An 18,711-nucleotide genomic window follows, 5' to 3' on the forward strand; every position below is an offset into this window, starting at 1 on the left:
AGCTGTTTGTGTGTGTTTTATAATCTGGGTCTGCCCCTTAGGGTTTTGGCTAAGCTCAGGCGCAGGACTTCAGAACTCTCTGTGCCGTCCGTGTCTTCCGTGCTGTCTTGCCCGCTGCCCCTGCTCCTCCTTCCAACGTTGTTCGGACTCTCGTACCGCTGGCCGCTGTCCGAGTCGGCCATTCTCTGTCATCTCTCCAGCTCATGCCGAGGCCTGGTTCTCTGTTAGGGATGCCGTCCCCCTGCCAGTGCGCCTGGGGAGGCGGTCGCCCACCCCGCGGAGGGTCGGGACCCTCACCCTGCCCCGCAAGGCGCCCTGTTCCTAGGATCGCAGTGTGTGTGTGTGTGTGTGTGTGTGTGTGAATCTTGGGGACCCGCACCCTACCCCGCAAGGCGTCCTGTTCCTAGGATAGCTGTTCGTGTGTGTTTTATAATCTGGGTCTGCCCCTTAGGGTTTTGGCTAAGCTCAGGCGCAGGACTTCGCAACTCTCTGTGCCGCTGCAGCACCCACAGTGCCAGGTGCCAGGCATGATTCCCCAGCTGCTCTGTGTGTCCTGGCAAGTAGTTGAAGTCGCCTCTCTGGGCCCGTAGGCCCCTCTTCTGAAAAAAGAGAATGGTAATACGTGTTTGCTAGTGTTACACATCTATGTCTCTCACTGCTCGGCACAGAGCAGCAGGCACCTGATGCTTGCTGGAGTATGGTTATTAGAGGAAAAGCCCTACTCTAGAGGACTTTTTTAAATTTTATTTTGTCTCACTGTCATCCAGGCTGGAGTGCAGTGGCACGATCTCGGCTCACCGCAACCTCGCCTCTCAGGTTCAAGTGATTCTCATACCTCAGCCTCCTGAGGAGCTGATATTACAGGCATGAGCCACCATGCCTGGCTAATTTTTGTATTTGTATTTTTGTTTTATTTTTGAGACGGAGTCTTGCTCTGTCGCCCAGGCTGGAATGCAATGACATGATTTCCACTCACTGCAACCTCCATCTCCCAGGTTCAAGCATTTCTCTTCTATCAGCCTCCCTAGTAGCTGGGATTACAGGCACCTGCCAACACGCCTGGCTAATTTTTGTATTTTTAGTAGAGACAGGGTTTCACCATGTTGGCCAAGCTAGTCTCAAACTCCCGACCTCAGGTGATCCGCTTGCCTCAGCCTCCCAAAGTGCTGGGATTACAGATGTGAGCCACCTCGCCTGGCCAAATTTTTGTATTTGTAATAGAGATGGGGTTTCACCATGTTGGCCAGGCTGGTCTTGAACTCCTGGCCTCAAGCAGTCTGCCTGCCTTGGCCTCCCAAAGTGCTGGGATTACAGGGCATTTATTTATTCAAATGCTCCAGCCTGGGTGACAGAGCGAGACCCCGTCTCAAAAAATAAATAAAATAAATATAACTATACTTTGCCTTCCATTGGCTATGGGCACCCAGCACGTACACCTCCAGGGCCAATTTCTATAAACAGAGTGAAGAAGGAAGTCCGATCAGGCAACTTGACCACAGCAGCACAGGGTTTCTTCAGGGAAGGTTGGCCTCCCCTTACCAGGCATCCTATGATGGTGGCACAGTGTGTCTGGCCTGGCACCAGTTCCCAGCAAGCAAGTCAGAAGGCCGGCAATCTCGGGTGGGGACATAGCCTCCTGTCCATCTCCTCCTATCTGGTGTTTCACAAGCAGCTGCTCCAGCATCTTCAGTGACTCAGGGTGCCTCCTGCCGCTCAGGTGAGCACTGCATGCTTTATGATTCATTCAGCAACCATTCACCTGCCAAACACGTGTTGAGCACTCTACCTTGGGCCAGACTGTGGCCTAGACACAGGTGAACTAATTGTGCATCAGGTCAACACACTCTGTACCCCCAGGTGACAGTCTAGAGCAGGGAGCTGTCTTCATCCTGAAACTGTGTTAGAACCACCCCACAAGGGCTTGTTAAACACAAACTGGGGTTCTTAGGCTGATGGGTAGCTCTAGGTGAGACTTGAGATGTTTGCTTCCTTTTTTTTTTTTTTTGAGACACAGTCTCGCTGTGTCACTGTCACCCAGGCTGGAGTGCAGTGGCATGATCTCGACTCACTGCAACCTCCACCTCCCAGGTTCAAGTGATTCTCGTGCCTCAGCCTCCCAAGTAGCTGGAACTACAGGCAGGTGCCACCATGCCTGGCTAATTTTTGTGTTTTAGTAGAATGGGGTTTCACCATGTTGGCCAGGCTGGTCTCCATCTCCTGACCTCGTGATCCACCCGCCTCAGCCTCCCAAAGTGCTGGGATTACAGGTGTGAGCCACCGCGCCCAGCCACATGATTTGTTAGAAATCTAAACATCGTGAACCTCCAGCCTACTGTGGTTGAAACAATTCCCCCAGCTGTACCTGTGGCCAGGGGTATTGTTTAAAGGTATTTTTGGCCAGGTGTCGTGGCTCACCTGTAACCCTAGCACTTTGGGAGGCCAAGACCGGCAGATCACCTGAGGTCTGCAGTTTGAGACCAGCCTGCCCAACATGGTGAAACCTCATCTCTACTGAAAATACAAAAATTAGCCAGGCATGGTGGCACATGCCTGTAGTCCCAGCCACTCCGGAGACTGAGTCAGGAGAATCGCTTGAACCCGGAAGGCAGAGGTTGCAGTGAGCGGAGATGGCGAGATGGTGCCACTGCACTCTAGCCTGGGCAACACAGCAACATTCCGTCTCAAAAAAAAAAAAGAAGAAGAAGAAGGCCGAGTGTGGTGGCTCACGCCTGTAATCCCAGCACTTTAGGAGGCTGAGGCAGGTGGATCACGAGGTCAGGAGATCGAGACCATCCTGGCTAACAGCATGAAACCCCCTCTCTACTAAAAAATACAAAAAATTAACCAGGCATGGTGGTGGGCGTCTGTAGTCCCAGCTACTCGGGAGGCTGAGGCAGGAGAATGGCATGAACCCAGGAGGCAGAGCTTGCAGTGAGCCAAGATCGTGCCACTGCACTCCAGCCTGGGCAACAGAGCGAGATTCCATCTCAAAAAAGAGAAAAAAAGAACAATGTATAGCCAATCAACAGCTTAGGTTACTGTATGTAAAATCCTCAATAAACACTTTAGGAACTACCCCTTCTTTTTCCTTTAAGAACCCACTTGTGGGCCAGGCAGGGTGGCTCACGCCTGTAACCCCAGCACTTTGGGAGGCCAAGGTGGGCAGATCACCTGAGGTCAGAAGTTCCAGACCAGCCTGGCCAACATGGCGAAACCCCATCTCTACTGAAAGTACACAAATTAGCCAGGTGTGGTGGCAGGCGCCTGTAATCCCAGCTACTCAGGAGGCTGAGGCAGGAAAAGCTTGAACTCAGGTGGTGGAGGTTGCAGGGAACCGAGTTTGCAACACTGCACTCCAGCCTGGGCCACAAGAGTGAGACTCTGTCTCCAAACATAAATAAATAAATAAATTAAATTAAATAAGACAGCCAGGCGCGGTGGCTCACACTTGTAATCCCAGCACTTTGGGAGGCTGAGGCGGGCGGATCACTTGAAGACAGGAGTTCAAGACCAGCCTGGCCAACATGGTGAAACCCCGTCTCTAATAAAAATACAAAATAATTACCCAGGTGTGGTGGCGGGCACCTGTAATCCAAGCTACTCAGGAGATTGAGGCAGGAGAATTGCTCGACCCCAGGAGGCAGAGGTTTCAGTGAGCCAAGATCACACCATTGCAATCCAGCCTGGGCAACAAAAGCGAAACTCTGTCTCAAAAATAAATAAATAAATAAGATATGAACCCATTCGTCACCAGGTGCAGTGGCTTACACCTGTAATTCCAGCACTTTGAGATGCCGAGGTGGGAGGATCATGAGGTCAGGAGTTGGCGACCAGCCTGGCCAATATGGTGAAACATCAATATGGTGAAACCCCATCTCTACTAAAAAAAATATACAAAAATTAGCCAGGTGTGGTGGTACATGCCTGTAGTCCCAGCTACTCGGGAGGCTGAGGCCAGAGAATCACTTGAACCCGGGAGGTGGAGGTTGCGGTGAGCCGAGATTGCACCACTGTACTCCAGCCTGGGTGACAGAGTAAGACTCTGTCTCAAAACAAAGTCAAAAACAAAAAGAACCCACTTGTAACTGTTGCTCATCAAAGCATACATTCAGGGCAACTTGAATCTGTGTCTCCTGGACTTCAGTCCTCAACCTTGGCCCAGACTCTCTATTTATATTAACTTTGCCTCAGCTTCTTTTGTTACATCAATAGAGTAATGAAGGTTTTTAACAGTCTTGAGTGCTTTATCAGTACATATTCCATAAGGAAAAGAGAAGTCCTTCTAGGTACTTCAAACAGAGGATATTGAATACAGGGGATTGAGCCAGGCTCTGTGGCTCACACCTGTAATCCCAGCAATCCAGTTGAGACAGGTGGATTGAGACCAGCCTGGGCAACATGGAGAAACCCCATCTCTACTAAAAATACAAAAATTAACCCAGTGTTGTGGCAGGTGCCTGTAATCCCAGCTACTCAGGAGGCTGAGGCAGGAGAATTGCTTGAACCTGGGAGGGGAAGGTTGCAATGAGCTGAGAACTCACCATTGCACTCCAACCTAGGTGACAGAACGAGACTCTGTCTAAAAAATAAATAAATAAAAATAAATGAATACATAAATGACTACAGGGGACTGAGTATAAAAGTGTTGGAAGTACTGGAAGAACAAAAGAGGAAGGTAAGGTTACCTAAAGATTCGTAACTATATGAGGCTGCTAGCCTCTCTAGAGCTGAAAGATTAAAGCAGGGGAGGTGGCTGGGCATAGTGGCTCACGCCTGTAATCCTAGCACTTTGGGAGGCCGAGGCAGATGGATCACCTGAGGTCAGAAGTTTGAGACCAGCCTGGCCAACATGATGAAACCCCGTGTCTACTAAAAATACAAAAATTAGCCGGTTGTGGTGGTGGGCACCTGTAATCCCAGCTACTTGGGAGGCTGAGGCAGGAGAATCACTTGAATCTGGGATGCGGAGGTTGCAGTGAGCTGAGATCACGCCACTGCACTCCAGTTTGGGCGACAAGAGCGAAACTCCGTCTCAAAATAAATAAATAAATAAATAAAACACGGGAGGACCCATAACCCACAATCACTGTGCCTACAGAAGGATCCCAGATGTGTTCACCCTTGCTAGCCACAGTTGCTTCCACTATGATTGCTAAAGTCACAGCTGTTGTTGTCACCACCACCTAAGCCACTGGCAGAAGTCTGAAAAAAAATGGTTTCTCCCCTCTTTCTGCCTCCTAACTTTGTTTGAATAAAGCATGAAAGGAACATTGCCAATTGGCAACGGCGTCCAGGAAATGTAGCATGCAGGTTTTAAGTGCCAGTATCAGAGAGTCTAGAAGGGTGGTGGCCATAGAAACTCTCCAGCATCATCTTGTAAAAATAATCCAAACTTGGCTGGGTGCAGTGGCTCACGCCTGTAATTCCAGCACTTTGGAGGGCCGAGGCAGGCGGTTCATGAGGTCAGGAATTCGAGACCAGCCTGGCCAACATGGTGAAACCCCATCTCTACTAAAAATACAAGAATTAGCCAGGCGTGGTGGCGGGCGCCCGTAATCCCAGCTACTCGGGAGGCTGAGGCAGGAGAATTGCTTGAACCTCAGAGGGGGAGGTTGCAGTGAGCCAAGATCACGCCATTGCACTCCAGCCTGGGCAACAAGAGCAAAACTCCGTCTCAGAAGAAAAAAAAGAAAAAAAAAGGCCGAGCATGGTGGCTCACACCTGAAATCCCAACACTTTGGAAGGCTGAGGCAGGCAGATCACGAGGTCAGGGATCGAGACCATCCTGGCCAACATGGTGAAACCCCGTCTCTACTAAAAATACAAAAAATTAGCCGGGCATGGTGGTGGGCGCCTGTAGTCCCAGCTACTTGGGAGGCTGAGGCAGGAGAATGGCGTGAACCCAGGAGGCAGGGCTTGCAGTGAGCCAAGATCGCACCACTGCACTCCAGCCTGGGCAACACAGAAACTTCGTCTCAAAAAAAAAAAAATCCAAACTTAATCATACACTTTTGAACCCTAAGAATTATGTTGAGCCTTGAAGAAAACGGGACTGTGTGATCTGAGCCAGACGGCATGTAACTACAACTTCTGCTTATAGATTATAGATTAACTCTCCTGTTCTTGCTCTGTAGATTCATTTCAAAAGACTAAATGGCATCAGCGTTAAGATCTCCCTTCTTCATTGCTGACCTTTCCTCTATCATCTTGCACCTAAATCAGACCAGATAGTGCAAAAGGTCCCGTGACTGTTATGTCCTCTATGTGAATGTTAAATATACCCTTCCCAAAAAGACCACTGCCTTGACTAATCAGATTACTGTTAACTATGTACTCGCCTTGTGTGAAATATGTAGAAACTCTGTCAAGCTTCCCAAACCTTACCTATATAAATGACCCCCAAACTTCCTCAGTTTGGAGTGCTGATTTCCATTCTTTGGAATCTGTGTTCCAGGGTGGCCGTCCTCAAACTTTGTGCTAAACTAAACTCTACATTTAACCATATTTCCTGAATTTATTTATTTAGGGTTGACATTTTGATGATCCAGATGGGATCTGAAGTGGAGTTCCAGTGATCCCTGCCACTTCTGACAATCAGAGCCTTTGTACTATTACCTCAAAGGGGTCTTGATCCAGACCCCAAGAGGGTTCTTGGATCTCACCCAAGAAAGAATTAGGGAGAGTCCATACAGTAAAGTGAAAGCAAGTTTATTAGGAAAGTAAAGGAATAAAGGAATGGCTACTTCATAGAGCAGCCCCAAGGGCTGCTGGTTGCTATTTTTTTTTTTTTTTTGGGGGAGGAGTTTCACTCTTGTTGCCAGGGCTGGAGTGCAATGACGGGATCTCAGCTCACCACAACCTCCACCTCCTGGATTCAAGCGGTTCTCCTGCCTCAGCCTCCTGAATAGCTGGGATTACAAGCATGCACCACCACGCCCAGCTAATTTTGTATTTTTAGTAGAGGTGGGGTTTCTCCATGTTGGTCAGGCTGGTCTTGAACTCCCAACCTCAAGTGATCTGCCTGCCTCGGCCTCCCAAAGTGCTGGAATTACAGGCTTGAGCCACGGTGCCTGGCCAGGTTGCTCATTTTTATGGTTATTTCTTGATGATATGCTAGACAAGAGGTGGATTATTCATGCCTTCCCTTTTTATTTATTTATTTTTTTATTATTATTATTTTTTGAGACGGAGTCTCGCTCTGTCGCCCAGGCTGGAGTGCAGTGGCGTGATCTCGGCTCACTGCAAGCTCCGTCTCCCAGGTTCACGCCGTTCTCCTGCCTCAGCCTCCCGAGTAGTTGGGACTATAGGCGCCCACCACCACACCCGGCTAATTTTTTTGTATTTTTAGTAGAGACGGGGTTTCACCGTGTTAGCCAGGTTAGTCTCGATCTCCTGACCTCGTGATCCACCCGTCTCGGCCTCCCAAAGTGCTGGGATTACAGGCGTGAGCCACCGCGCCCGGCCCCCTTTTTAGGCTGCCACATACAGTAACTTCCTGATGTTGCCATGACCTTTGTAAACTGTCATGGCGCTGGTGGGAGTCTAGCAGTGAGGACCACCAGAGGTCACTCCCATCACTATCTTGGTTTTGGTGGGTTTTAGCCGGCTTCTTTACTGCAACCTGTTTGATTAGCAAGGTCTTTAGTGCTGACCTCCTATCTCATCATGTGACTAAGAATGCCTTAACCACCTGGGAATGCAGCCCGGTAGGTCTCAGCCTTATTTTACTAAGCCCCTATTCAAGATGGAGTTGCTCTGGCAGCTACCTGATTTATGAATTGTTCTTTGCTCAGTTACACTCCAAGAAATTTAATATGTCCAGAGTTTTTCCTCTAACAAAGTTTAAAGTGAAGTTAACTAGAATGAAATAAGATTAAAAAGTAATTTCTTGGTCCCACTAGCCACATTTCAAGGGCTCAAGAGCAACACGTGACCCAGCATGGTAGCTCACGCCTGTGATCCCAGCACTTTGGGAGGCCGAGGCAGGCGGATCACTTGAGGTCAGGAGTTCCAGACCAGCCTGGCCAACAAGGCGAAACCCCATCTCTACTAAAAATACAAAATTCAGATGGGCGTGGCGCATGCCTGTAATCCTAGCTACTTGGGAGCCTAAGGCATGAGAATCGTTTGAACCCAGGAGGCAGAGGTTGCAGTGAGCCATAATCGCGCCACTGAACTCCAGCCTGGGCGACAGAGCAAGACTGTCTCAAAAACAAACAAACAAAAAGAGCAACACGTGACAAATTCTCTCGGACAACGGTGCTCCCAACGAATCTTCAGAGCCTGAGCCAGTCTCACTCGTTGTCTTTTTAGCTCCATTTTATTTTATTTTTAGAGACAGGGTCTCGCTCTGTCACTCAGGCTGGAGTGCAGTGGCATGATCATAGCCCACTGCAGCCTTGACCTCCTGGACTCAAGTGATCCTCCCATCTCAGCCTCCCAAATAGCTGGGACCACAGGTGTGCACCGCCAAACCCAGCTAATTTGTAGTATTTTTTGTAGAGGCAGAGTTTCACCACATTGCCCAGGCTGGTCTTGAACTCCTGGACTCAAGCAATTTACACACCTCAGTCTCCCAAAGTGCTGGGATTACAGGTGTGAGCTACTGCACCCGGCCCACACTGGTCAACTCTCAATATTCTGTATATAAATTCCAATTTATTTGACTTATTCATAACATCACTAGATTCTAAATTTCTGGTGTCACAAATTTGATGATTTTCATCATGAGTTTCAGTATGATGATGGGCCTCTTCCAGAAGAAGACTGGGCCAGGAGCAGTGGCTCACACCTGTAAGCCCAGAGCTTTGAGAGGCCAAGGTGGGAGGACTGCTTGAGTCCAGGAGTTCAGGACCAGCCTGGGCAACATGTGAGACTCCCATCCCTATAAAAATTAAATTAAAAAACAAAAAATATGGCTGGCTGCAGTGGTTCATGCCTATAATCCCAGCACTTTAGGAGACCAAGGCAGGCGGATCATGAGGTCAAGAGATCAAGACCATCCTGGCTAACACAGTGAAACTCCATCTCTACTAAAAATACAAAAAGTTAACCAGGTGCGGTGGCGGGCGCCTGTAGTCCCAGCTACTCAGGAGGTTGAGGCTGCCTCCAGCCTCAGCCTGAAGTACCTGGGACTACAGGTGCGCACCACCACATCCAGCTACTTTTTGTATTTTTAGTAGAGACAGGTTTTCACTGTGTTGGCCAGGCTGGTCTTGAACTCTGGGCTCAAGTGATCTGCCCACCTCAGCCTCCCAAAGTGATGCGATTATAGGTGTGAGACACACTGCCTGGTCAACTTTTATTTTATAAAAAGACTTTTGGGAGTTAAGGAAAGGGGATCATGGTTTTGGCCAGACCCTTGCTGGCCTCTGGCTTCCAGCGTGTAAAATTGTCAAGAGGGAACTTCTCAGTGCAAGGGGGTCACCTACCCCACCCAGAAGCATGAAACACTTTTCAAAGAAAATTGGACAAAGTGCCATGTAGACATTTGAGTTTGAAACATAGATTAAAGTAGCAATGAGATTTTACCAGTCATCTTTATATCCAATGGGGATCACTAAAGTTCATTCCTTCTGTGAAATTGATTGAAGTAATGTTCGTGCCCGTTAATTTTTCCCGACAGCAGCTCTTCCTCCTCTTCCTCGCGGGCCTTCTTCATTTCCTCCTTGGCCTGTATGGCATCCATCTCCCTTTCTGGACCCTGGAGAAAGAAAAAACATAAGCCCCACCGGGTGCGATGGCTTATGCCTGTAATCCCAGCACTTTGGGAGGCTGAGGCGGATGGATCACAAAGTCAGGAGATCGAGACCATCCTGGCTAACACGGTGAAACACAGTCTCTACCAAAAATACAAAAAAAAAAAAGCCGGGTATGGTGGCGGGCGCCTGTAGTCCCAGCTACTCGGGAGGCTGAGGCAGAAGAATGGCCTAAACCTGGGAGGCAGAGCTTGCAGTGAGCTGAGATTACTCTACTGCACTCCATCCTGGGCGACAGAGCAAGACTCTGTCTCAAAAAAAAAAAAAAGCAAAAATTAGCTGGGCGTGGTGGTGTGTGGCTGTAGTCCCAGCTGCTCGGGAGGCTGAGGTGAGAGGATCATTTGAACCTGGGAGGCGGAGGTTGCAGTGAGTCGAGATGGCACCACTGCACTCCAGCCTGGGTGACAGAGCAAAACCCTGTCTCAAAACAAAACAAAACAAAACAAAAAAAGCCCCAGAGGCCAGGGGTTATGCTTCCATGTGGCCAAATGCATGTCAGTACTCAGGCGGACCCTGCCTTCTAGAAGCCTCCTCACCACCTGGGATAGGCTGAATAAGAAGAGCCTGTAAAGATTTCATGTCCTGGCTGGGCGCGGTGGCTCACGCCTGTAATCCCAGCACTTTGGGAGGCCGAGGCAGGCAGATCACAAGGTCAAGAGAGCGAGACCATCCTGGCCAATATGGTGAAACCCTGTCTCTACTAAAAATACAAAAATCAGTTGGGTGTGGTGGCAGGTGCTTGTAGTCCCAGCTACTCAGGAGGCTGAGGCAGGAGAATCACTTGAACCTGGAGGTGGAGGTTGCAGTAAGCCGAGATCACTCCACTGCACTTCAGCCTGGCGACAGAGCGAGACTCCGTCTCAAAAAAAAAAAAAAAATCATGTCCTAATCCCTGGAACCTGCTAATATTAACCTTACATGGGGCCAGGCACAGTGGCTCACTCCTGTAATCCCAGCACTTTGGGAGGCCAAGGCAGGTGGATCACCTGAGGTCAGGACTTCGAGACCAGCCTAAGCAATATGGTGAAACCCCCTCTCTACTAAAAATACACAAATTAGCCGGACGTGGTGGCATGCCTATGTAGTCCCAGCTACTCGGGAGTCTGAGGCAGGAGAATTGCTTGAACCCGGGAGGTGGAGGTTGCAGTGAGCCGAGACTGTGCCACTACATTACAGCCTGGGTGACAGAGCTAGAGTCCATCTCAGAAAAAAAAATTTACACAAATAAATTAGTGATGTAGGAAGAGTTAATTACGTGCTTCATACCTTGGTTTCGCCCCAGGTGGCCTTGCCAAAATTATCTGCATACTCTTCATCATCTGTGATCAGAAAGTTATCAAAAATGGTTCCAGATCTCACCTGCAGATGAAAATAAGGCCTTCATTATTATGCTTTTATTCTTTATTATTTGTTTATTTTTCATTTATTTTTCTTTGGAAATATATGAAGCTCAGGTGACATTTTTTATTTTTTAGAGATGGGGTCTTGCTATGTTGCCTAGGCTGGATTTGAACTTCTGGGCTTGGCCAGGCGTGGTGGCTCCCACCTGTAATCCCAGCACTTTGGGAGGCTGGGGCAGGTGAATCACTTGAGGTCAGGAGTTCAAGACCAGCCTGGCCAACATGGTGAACCCTATCTCTACTAAAAATACAAAAATTACCAGGTGTGGTCATGCATGCCTGTAGTCCCAGCTACTCGGGAGGCTGACGTGGGAGGATCGCTTGAACCCGGGAAGCAGAGGCTGCAGTGAGTTGAGATCATGCCACTGCACTCTCGCCTGGGTGACAGAGTGAGACTCAGTCTCAAAGAAAAAAAAAAAAAAAAAGAACTGGGCTCATGTGATTGTCCCACCTCAGCCTCCCCAGTAGCTGGGACTACTACAGGCGTGAGCCATACTGTCCCTGGCTACTAGGCCTTCATTATTGATGTGACATATGTAACAACTTTTCAAAAAGAAACAGTTGTATTTTGCTCAGTACTGTATACTATAACAGCAATTAGAATAGTAGGTGGTGCTTAAACCCATTTCTAGAATATCCTTTCCCTCTAAGGCACTGGTTCCTTAAACGTGGCTGCACATTGGGATCACCAAAACTTTTTTTTTTTTTTTGAGACTTAGTCTCGCTCTGATTTTTTTTTTTTTTTGAGACGAAGTCTCACTCTGTTGCGGAGGCTGGGGTGCCGTGGCGCGATCTTGGCTCACTACAACCTCCACTTCCTGGGTTCAAGTGATTCCTCCCAGGATTAAGTTATTCTCATGCCTCAGCCTCCTGAGTAGCTGGGACTACAAGCACATGCCACCACGCCTGGCTAATTTTTGTATTTTTAGTAGAGACGAAGTTTCACTACTTTGCCCAGGCTGGTCTCGAACGCCTGAGCTCAGGCAATCTGCCCCCCTCAGCCTCCCAAAATGCTGGGATTACAGGCATGAGCCACTGAGCCCAGCTGGGATCACCAAAGCATTAAAAAAACAAGCACAAAAACAAACAAACAAACAAAACTCTCAGCACTTTGGAAGGCTAAGGTGGAAGGATTGCTTGAGCCTAGAAGTTCTGAGACTCCCATCTCTTTTTTTTTTTTTTTTTTTTTAAGACGGAGTCTTGCTCTGTCGCCCAGACTGGAGTGCAGTGGCGTGATCTCAGCTCACTGCAAGCTCCGCCTCCCGGGTTCACGCCATTCTCCTGCCTCAGCCTCTGGAGTAGCTGGGACTACAGGTGCCAGCCACCATGCCCGGCTAATTTTTTTTGTATTTTTAGTAGAGATGGGGTTTCACCATGTTAGCCAGGATGGTCTTGATCTCCTGACCTTGTGATCTGCCCGCCTCAGCCTCCCAAAGTGCTGGGATTACAGGCGTGAGCCACCGCGCCCAGCCTAGACTCCCATCTCTTAAAAAAAAAATCTGGATGTGGTGGCTTGTGCCTGTAGTCCTAGCTACTTGGGAGGCTGAGGTGGGAGGATCGCTTGGGCCCAGTTTGAGGCTACAGTGAGCTAGGATGGTGCCACTGCACTCCAGCCTAGGTGACAGAATGAGACCCTGTCTCAACAAAACAAAACAAAACAAAACACACACACACAAAAACTAAAGTAAAGTTAAAACCAAATGACCTGCCAAAGCTCCAGGCCGATGGCACCAATGTTCTCAAATTCTGAGAGGTCATACTGTGTCAAATAGTTGGTATTCTTCATCTTATGGTGGAGCCAGATGTCTTTATGAATACCTTCCGGTTTCAGGCCATCCTGTATCAAAAAAACCATATGGGGTGGTCTCAATGACATGGGCAGTGGAGGGGCAGCCCTGGGGCATCCCTGGCATCATACAAAGAGGCCACACACCTGGTACGGGGGCTTCTGGAGCATCGGCGCTGGCCAGTCCCCATCCAGTTCACCATTCCAGTCGCTCTGCTTGCTGGCGCTGGCGTCCAGAAAATGCTTCTCCCAGTCCTTCAAAGACATGTAACGAAAAAGTAAAATCAGTCAGATGCTCATATATTTGTTGTTGTTGCTTCTGTTTTTGTTTCTTGAGACTAGGTTTTGCTCTCACCCAGGCTGGAGTGCGGTTGTGCAATCATGGCTCACTGCAGCTTCAACCTCTTGGGCTCCAGTGATCCTCCTGCCTCAGCCTCCCAAGTAGCTCGGACTATAGGCGCCCGCCATCATACCTGGCTACTATTTTTATGTTTTGTACAGTCAGGGTCTCCCTCTGTTGCCCAGGCTGGTCTCAAACTCCTGGGTTCAAGCGATCCTCCTGCCTTGACCTCTGGAAGTGCTGGTATTACAGGCGTGAGCCACCATACCCAGCCAGATGCTCAGATTTGAGAAAGGAAATTCTTAGATGCCAAGTGGTAGGCACAGGCTGGTGACCCCTGTCCCAGTGTCCATCTCCCTTCTTCAATTTGGTGGTCAGGAGGCCAAGTGCTTGGTGCTTCCAATCCCACTGAGGACTTCAGGGCAACACCACACTGCCTAGATTTTTCTCCCTAACCTGCCATATGACTTTAGCCCTTTCCTCCATGCTATGGAGAGGAGCAGCGGTGTGGAAACCTCAAGTAGTGGCTAGAGTGAAAAATGATGGTGCAAAAAGTGATGGTGATGGCCAGATGTGGTGGCTCACGCCTGTAATCCCAGCACTTTGGGAGGCCAAGGCAGGCAGATCACTTGAGGTCAGGAGTTCGAGACCAGCGTGGCCAACATGGTGAAACCCCATCTCTACTAAAAATACAAAAATTAGCCAGGGGTGGTGGTGGGTGCCTGTAATCCCAGCTATTCGGGAGGCTGAGGGAGGACAATCACTTGAACCTGGGAGGCGGAGGTTGCCGTGAGCTGAGATCACGCCACTGCACTCCAGCCTGGGCAACAAGAACGAAACTCTGTCTCAAAAAATAAATAAATAAATAAATAAATAAATAAATAACAAAATCTTTTACGATACCTTCAGATGTGTAGAGATGTGGCTGGTCTGCAGTGTGTGCTCTGGGGAGGGCATTTGGTTCTACAATATTGCCATCGTGGCTACCAGCCATGCAGCAATTGTCCAGTAACTGGGTACTTACAAACTACATTTGTGGACTTTTTAGAGTTGCCCAGGAAAAATTCACACCTGGGCTTTGTTGTCTTTAGTCTGTTCCCAATCCTTCGATTCTGCCGGGGATGTTTCCTTCTTGAGTGATGTTAAGTTCCAGTCGTACTCTATGCTGCCGGATTCAATTGACTGACCATCAATTTTCACATCATAAGAAAGATCTGGTCTTAAAATTAGAGTGTAGAGGTGTGTGAAGCCATCAACCTGCATATTTTAGGGGGAAAAGCGTAACAATTAAACCTTTGATTTCTTTTTTTTTCTTTTCTTTGTTTTTTTGAGATGGAGTCTCACTCTGTCGCCCAGGTTGGAGTGCAGTGGCACAATCTCGGCTCACTACAACCTCCACCTCCTGAGTTCAAGCGATTCTACTGCCTCAGCCTCCTGAGAAGCTGGGATTACAGGCACCTGCCACCATGCCCAGGTAATTTTTTGTGTCTAGTAGAGACAGAGTTTCACCATGTTGACCAGGCTGGTCTCGACTCCTGACCTCAGGTGATCCACCTGCCTCAGCCTCCCAAAGTGCTGGGATTACAGGCATGAGCCACCACGCCTGGCCAACCCTCGATGTTTTAATGCCAAGTCTAAATATGCAGTTTATTTTTATTTTTATTTTTTTGAGACAGGGTCTTGCTCTGTCACCCAGGCTGGAGTGCAGCGGTGCAATCATAGCTCACTACAACCTTGACCTCCAGGCTCAAGTGACCCTCCCACCTCAGCCTCCCCAGTAGCTGGGACCACAGGTTCCTGGCACTACACCTGGCTAATTTTTGTATTTTTTGTCATGACAAGGTTTCGCCATGTTGCCCAGGCTGGTCTTGAACTCCTTGGCTCAAGCAGTCCTCCTGCCTCAGCTTCCCAAACTGCTGGGATTATAGGTGTGAGCCACTGCACCCAGACATTTCTGCAGAATGTTTTTTTCATCCTGAATATTTCATTCATTAATGAGGATGGATGTGGCTGAAATGTGACTGTACTATTGTAACCCTCATAGGGCAAATGATGACATGTCATAGCTCACAGTAAAAAATGAGAGTGCCCTCCTGATGGGGTAAAAACTTCAGGAAACCAGTTAAAGGAGAGAAGCATCTCCAATGGGCCCCCTAAACTGGAAACCGGAAACAGGAGGTATGTCTACAAAGACCCATCCCTGGCTCAGTTAAGTATTTTATTATCAAAACTATTTCTTCTAAACTTAGTTATTATCTGGCAGGAGTTAACACTCATTTATTTGAATACAAGAGCAGTTACCTTACACCTGATCGGTTTCTTGTTTTCGTGATACTGATTCTTGAAATGTAAAATAACATGAACTTTCTTGATATCAAATCCACAAATATCGGGTCCTACAAAAAAGATAAGCTGCTCTCAATTTCTTTCCATAATGCATCACCATAGAATAACCAACCCACAACCATTCTTTTTTTTTTTTTGGGGGGGACAGAGTCTTGCTGTCACCCAGGATGCAGTGCAGTGGCATGATCTTGGCTCACGGAAACTTCTGCCTCTCGGGTTCAAGCAATTCTCCTGCCTCAGCCTCCTGAGTAGCTGGGACTACAGGCGCATGCCATGATGCCCAGCTAATTTTTGTATTTTTAGTAGAAATGGGGTTTCACCATGCTGGCCAGGCTGGTCTCAAACTCCTGACATTGTGATCCACCTGCCTCGGCCTCCCAAAGTCCTAGGATTACAGGCTTGAACCACCATGCGCAGCCTATTCTTCTTAAATATAATCAGATATAATCTGATAATCAGATAGTCACACTAAGATATTTATTTGTTTATTTGAGACAGAGTCTCACTCTGTCGCCCAGGCTGGAGTGCAGTGGTAGGATCTTGGCTCACTACAGTCTCCGCCTCCCAGGTTTAAGTGATTCTCCTGCATCAACCTCCCGAGTAGAATAGCTGTGATTACAGGCATGCACCACCACGCCCAGCTAATTTTTATGTTTTTAGTAGAGACGGGGTTTTGCCATGTTGGCTAGGCTGGTCTCAAACTCCTGACCTCAGATGATTTGCCTGCCTTGGCCTCCCAAAGTGCTGAGATTATAGGTGTGAGCCACTGCATCTGGTCACATGTGTGAATATCTTATTATTGCTGTTAAAGGACAATGTCCTGGCTTTCCATTCACTTTTTGAGTGTTTCTGAAGCTTATTTAAATATTCAAAGTGGCCTGCTAATCCCAGCACTTTAGGAGGCCAAGGTGGGGAGATGACTTGAGGCCAGTTTGAGACCAGCCTGGCCAACATGGTAAAACCCCATGTGTACTAAAAATACAAAAATTAGCCGGGAGTGGTGGCGTGTCCCTGTAGTCCCAGGGACTTGGGAGGCTGAGGTGAGGGGATCACTTGAACCCAGGAGGTGGAGGTTGCAGTGAGCTGAGATCTGGCCACTGTACTCCAGCCTGGGTGACCAAGCGAGACTCCGTCTCAATTTAAAAAAAAAAAAAAAATGTGGGCTGGGCGTGGTGGCTCATGGCTGTAATCTCAGAACTTTGGGAGGCTGAGGCGGGTGGATCACGAGGTCAGGAGTTCGAGACCAGCCTGACCAACATGGTGAAACCCCATCTGTACTAAAAATACAAAAATTAGCCAGGCGTGGTGGCACGCACCTGTAATCCCAGCTACTGGGGAGGCTGAGGCAGGAGAATCGCTTGAACCTGGGAGGCAGAGGTTGCAATGAGCCGAGATTGTACCATTGCACTCCAGCCTGGGTGACAGAGCAAGACTCCATCTCAAAAAAAAAAAAAAAAAAAAAAGGTATTTACACATGTAATGGATATTCGTAAGGAAATGTAGACAGATGGGCTCTGTGTTGCCTGTCTGAGGTTTTATGCATAACTTATGCATAGGAGTTTATGCAAATGTCAAGACTGACAATAACTGTGCTTCCCTTCTCCTCCTCCTCCTTAACCCCTCACCCTCAGCAAGCTCCCCTTACACTAATGGCTAGTGCTGACTCATTGCAACAAAGTGTTCCAATAGTAACAGAGTGGGTTGGAGTAAAATGGAACTGTTGAATTAAAAATTGAAATACTAAGAAAATTTTATTTTAATCTTTTTTTGACCCCAAATTATGCTGCTTGGCAATTCAGATGTAGTAGACACATGCTATATAGGGTTTTTCCCTTCTTTCTCTCTATTTATTTATTTATTTATTTATTTATTTCGGACAGGGTCTTATTCTGTCATCCAGGCTGGAGTGCAGTTGTGTGATCATAGCTCACTGCATCTTCAAACGCCTCAGCTCGGGGGATTCCCCTGCTTCAGCCTCCTGAGCAGCTAGAACCACAGGTGTGCGCCACCTCGCTGGGTTAATTTTTAAAATTGTTGTAGAGATGGGGCCAGGCGTGGTGGCTCACGCCTGTAATTCCAGCACTTTGGGAGGCCAAAGTGGCTGTCCAACATGGTGAAACCCCGTCTCTACAAAAATACAAAAATATTAGCCAGGCATGGTGGCGGGCACCTGTAACCCCAGCTACTTGGGAGGCTGAGGCAGAAGAATCACTTGAACCTGGGAGGCAGAGGTTGCAGTGAGCCGGGATCGTGCCATTGCACTCCAGCCTGGACGACAAGAGCGAAGCTGTGTCTCCAAAAAAAAAAAAAAAAAACATTTTGTAGAGATGGGGTATTGCTATATTGCCCAAGCTGGTCTCAAACTCCGGGGCTCAAGTGATCCTCCCTTGATGTTTCAGATATCTGGGTGTTTTTTAGTTCTATTTCTATTTCTATTTTGTATTTTGTATTATTTATTTATTTATTTATTTGAGACAGAGTTTTGCTCTTGTTGCCCAGGCTGGAGTGCAATGGTGCAATCTCGGCTAACCATAACCTCTGCTTCCCAGGTTCAGGTGATTCTCCTGCCTCAGCCTCCTGAGTAGCTGGGATTATTACAGGCATGTGCCACCATGCCCAGCTAATTTTGAATTTTTTTTTTTTTTTGAGACGGAGTCTCACTCTGTCGCCCAGGCTGGAGCGCAGTGGCGCGATCTCAGCTCACTGCAAGCTCCGCCTCCCAGGTTCATGCCATTCTCCTGCCTCAGCCTCCTGAGTAGCTGGGACTACAGGTGCCCACCACCACGCCTGGCTAATTTTTTGTATTTTTAGTAGAGATGGGGTTTCACCGTATTAGCCAGGATGGTCTCAATCTCCTGACCTCGTGATCCTCCCGCCTCGGCCTCCCAAAGTGCTGGGATTACAGGCGTGAGCCACCGCGCCCGGCTCTAATTTTGTATTTTTAATAGAAATGGGGTTTCTCCATGTTGTTCAGGCTGGTCTCGAACTCCCAACCTCAGGTGATCCGCCCGCCTCTGGCTCCCAAAGTGCTGGGATAACAGGCATGAGCCACAGCACCGAGCCCTAATTTTTATTTTTTGT

At 48.2% G+C, this 18,711-nt stretch overlaps 1 protein-coding gene across 4 annotated transcripts in view; it reads right to left on the reverse strand.

Moving 5' to 3' along the window:
- Nucleotides 1-18,711, reverse strand: part of CALR3 (calreticulin 3) — a 26,705-nt gene continuing 7,994 nt past the window's right edge. The window contains exons 4-10 of one of the 4 annotated variants that reach the window (XM_054539875.2): nucleotides 15,586-15,680; nucleotides 14,356-14,541; nucleotides 13,092-13,199; nucleotides 12,864-12,995; nucleotides 11,025-11,117; nucleotides 9,532-9,703; nucleotides 1-599 (exon numbers count right to left, since the gene is read on the reverse strand). In XM_054539875.2, the coding sequence (XP_054395850.1) occupies nucleotides 9,560-9,703; nucleotides 11,025-11,117; nucleotides 12,864-12,995; nucleotides 13,092-13,199; nucleotides 14,356-14,541; nucleotides 15,586-15,680 (758 nt within the window). In that variant the 3' untranslated portion in view covers nucleotides 1-599; nucleotides 9,532-9,559. Of the gene's footprint in view, nucleotides 600-1,496; nucleotides 1,760-8,645; nucleotides 8,885-9,520; nucleotides 9,704-11,024; nucleotides 11,118-12,863; nucleotides 12,996-13,091; nucleotides 13,200-14,355; nucleotides 14,542-15,585; nucleotides 15,681-18,711 lie in introns of those variants that run through there. The other 3 variants (XM_054539873.2, XM_054539874.2, XM_024237597.3) reach the window with 3 other exon arrangements.

Source organism: Pongo abelii, chromosome 20 (genome assembly GCF_028885655.2).
Source record: "Pongo abelii isolate AG06213 chromosome 20, NHGRI_mPonAbe1-v2.0_pri, whole genome shotgun sequence".
Taxonomy (NCBI): domain Eukaryota; kingdom Metazoa; phylum Chordata; class Mammalia; order Primates; family Hominidae; genus Pongo; species Pongo abelii.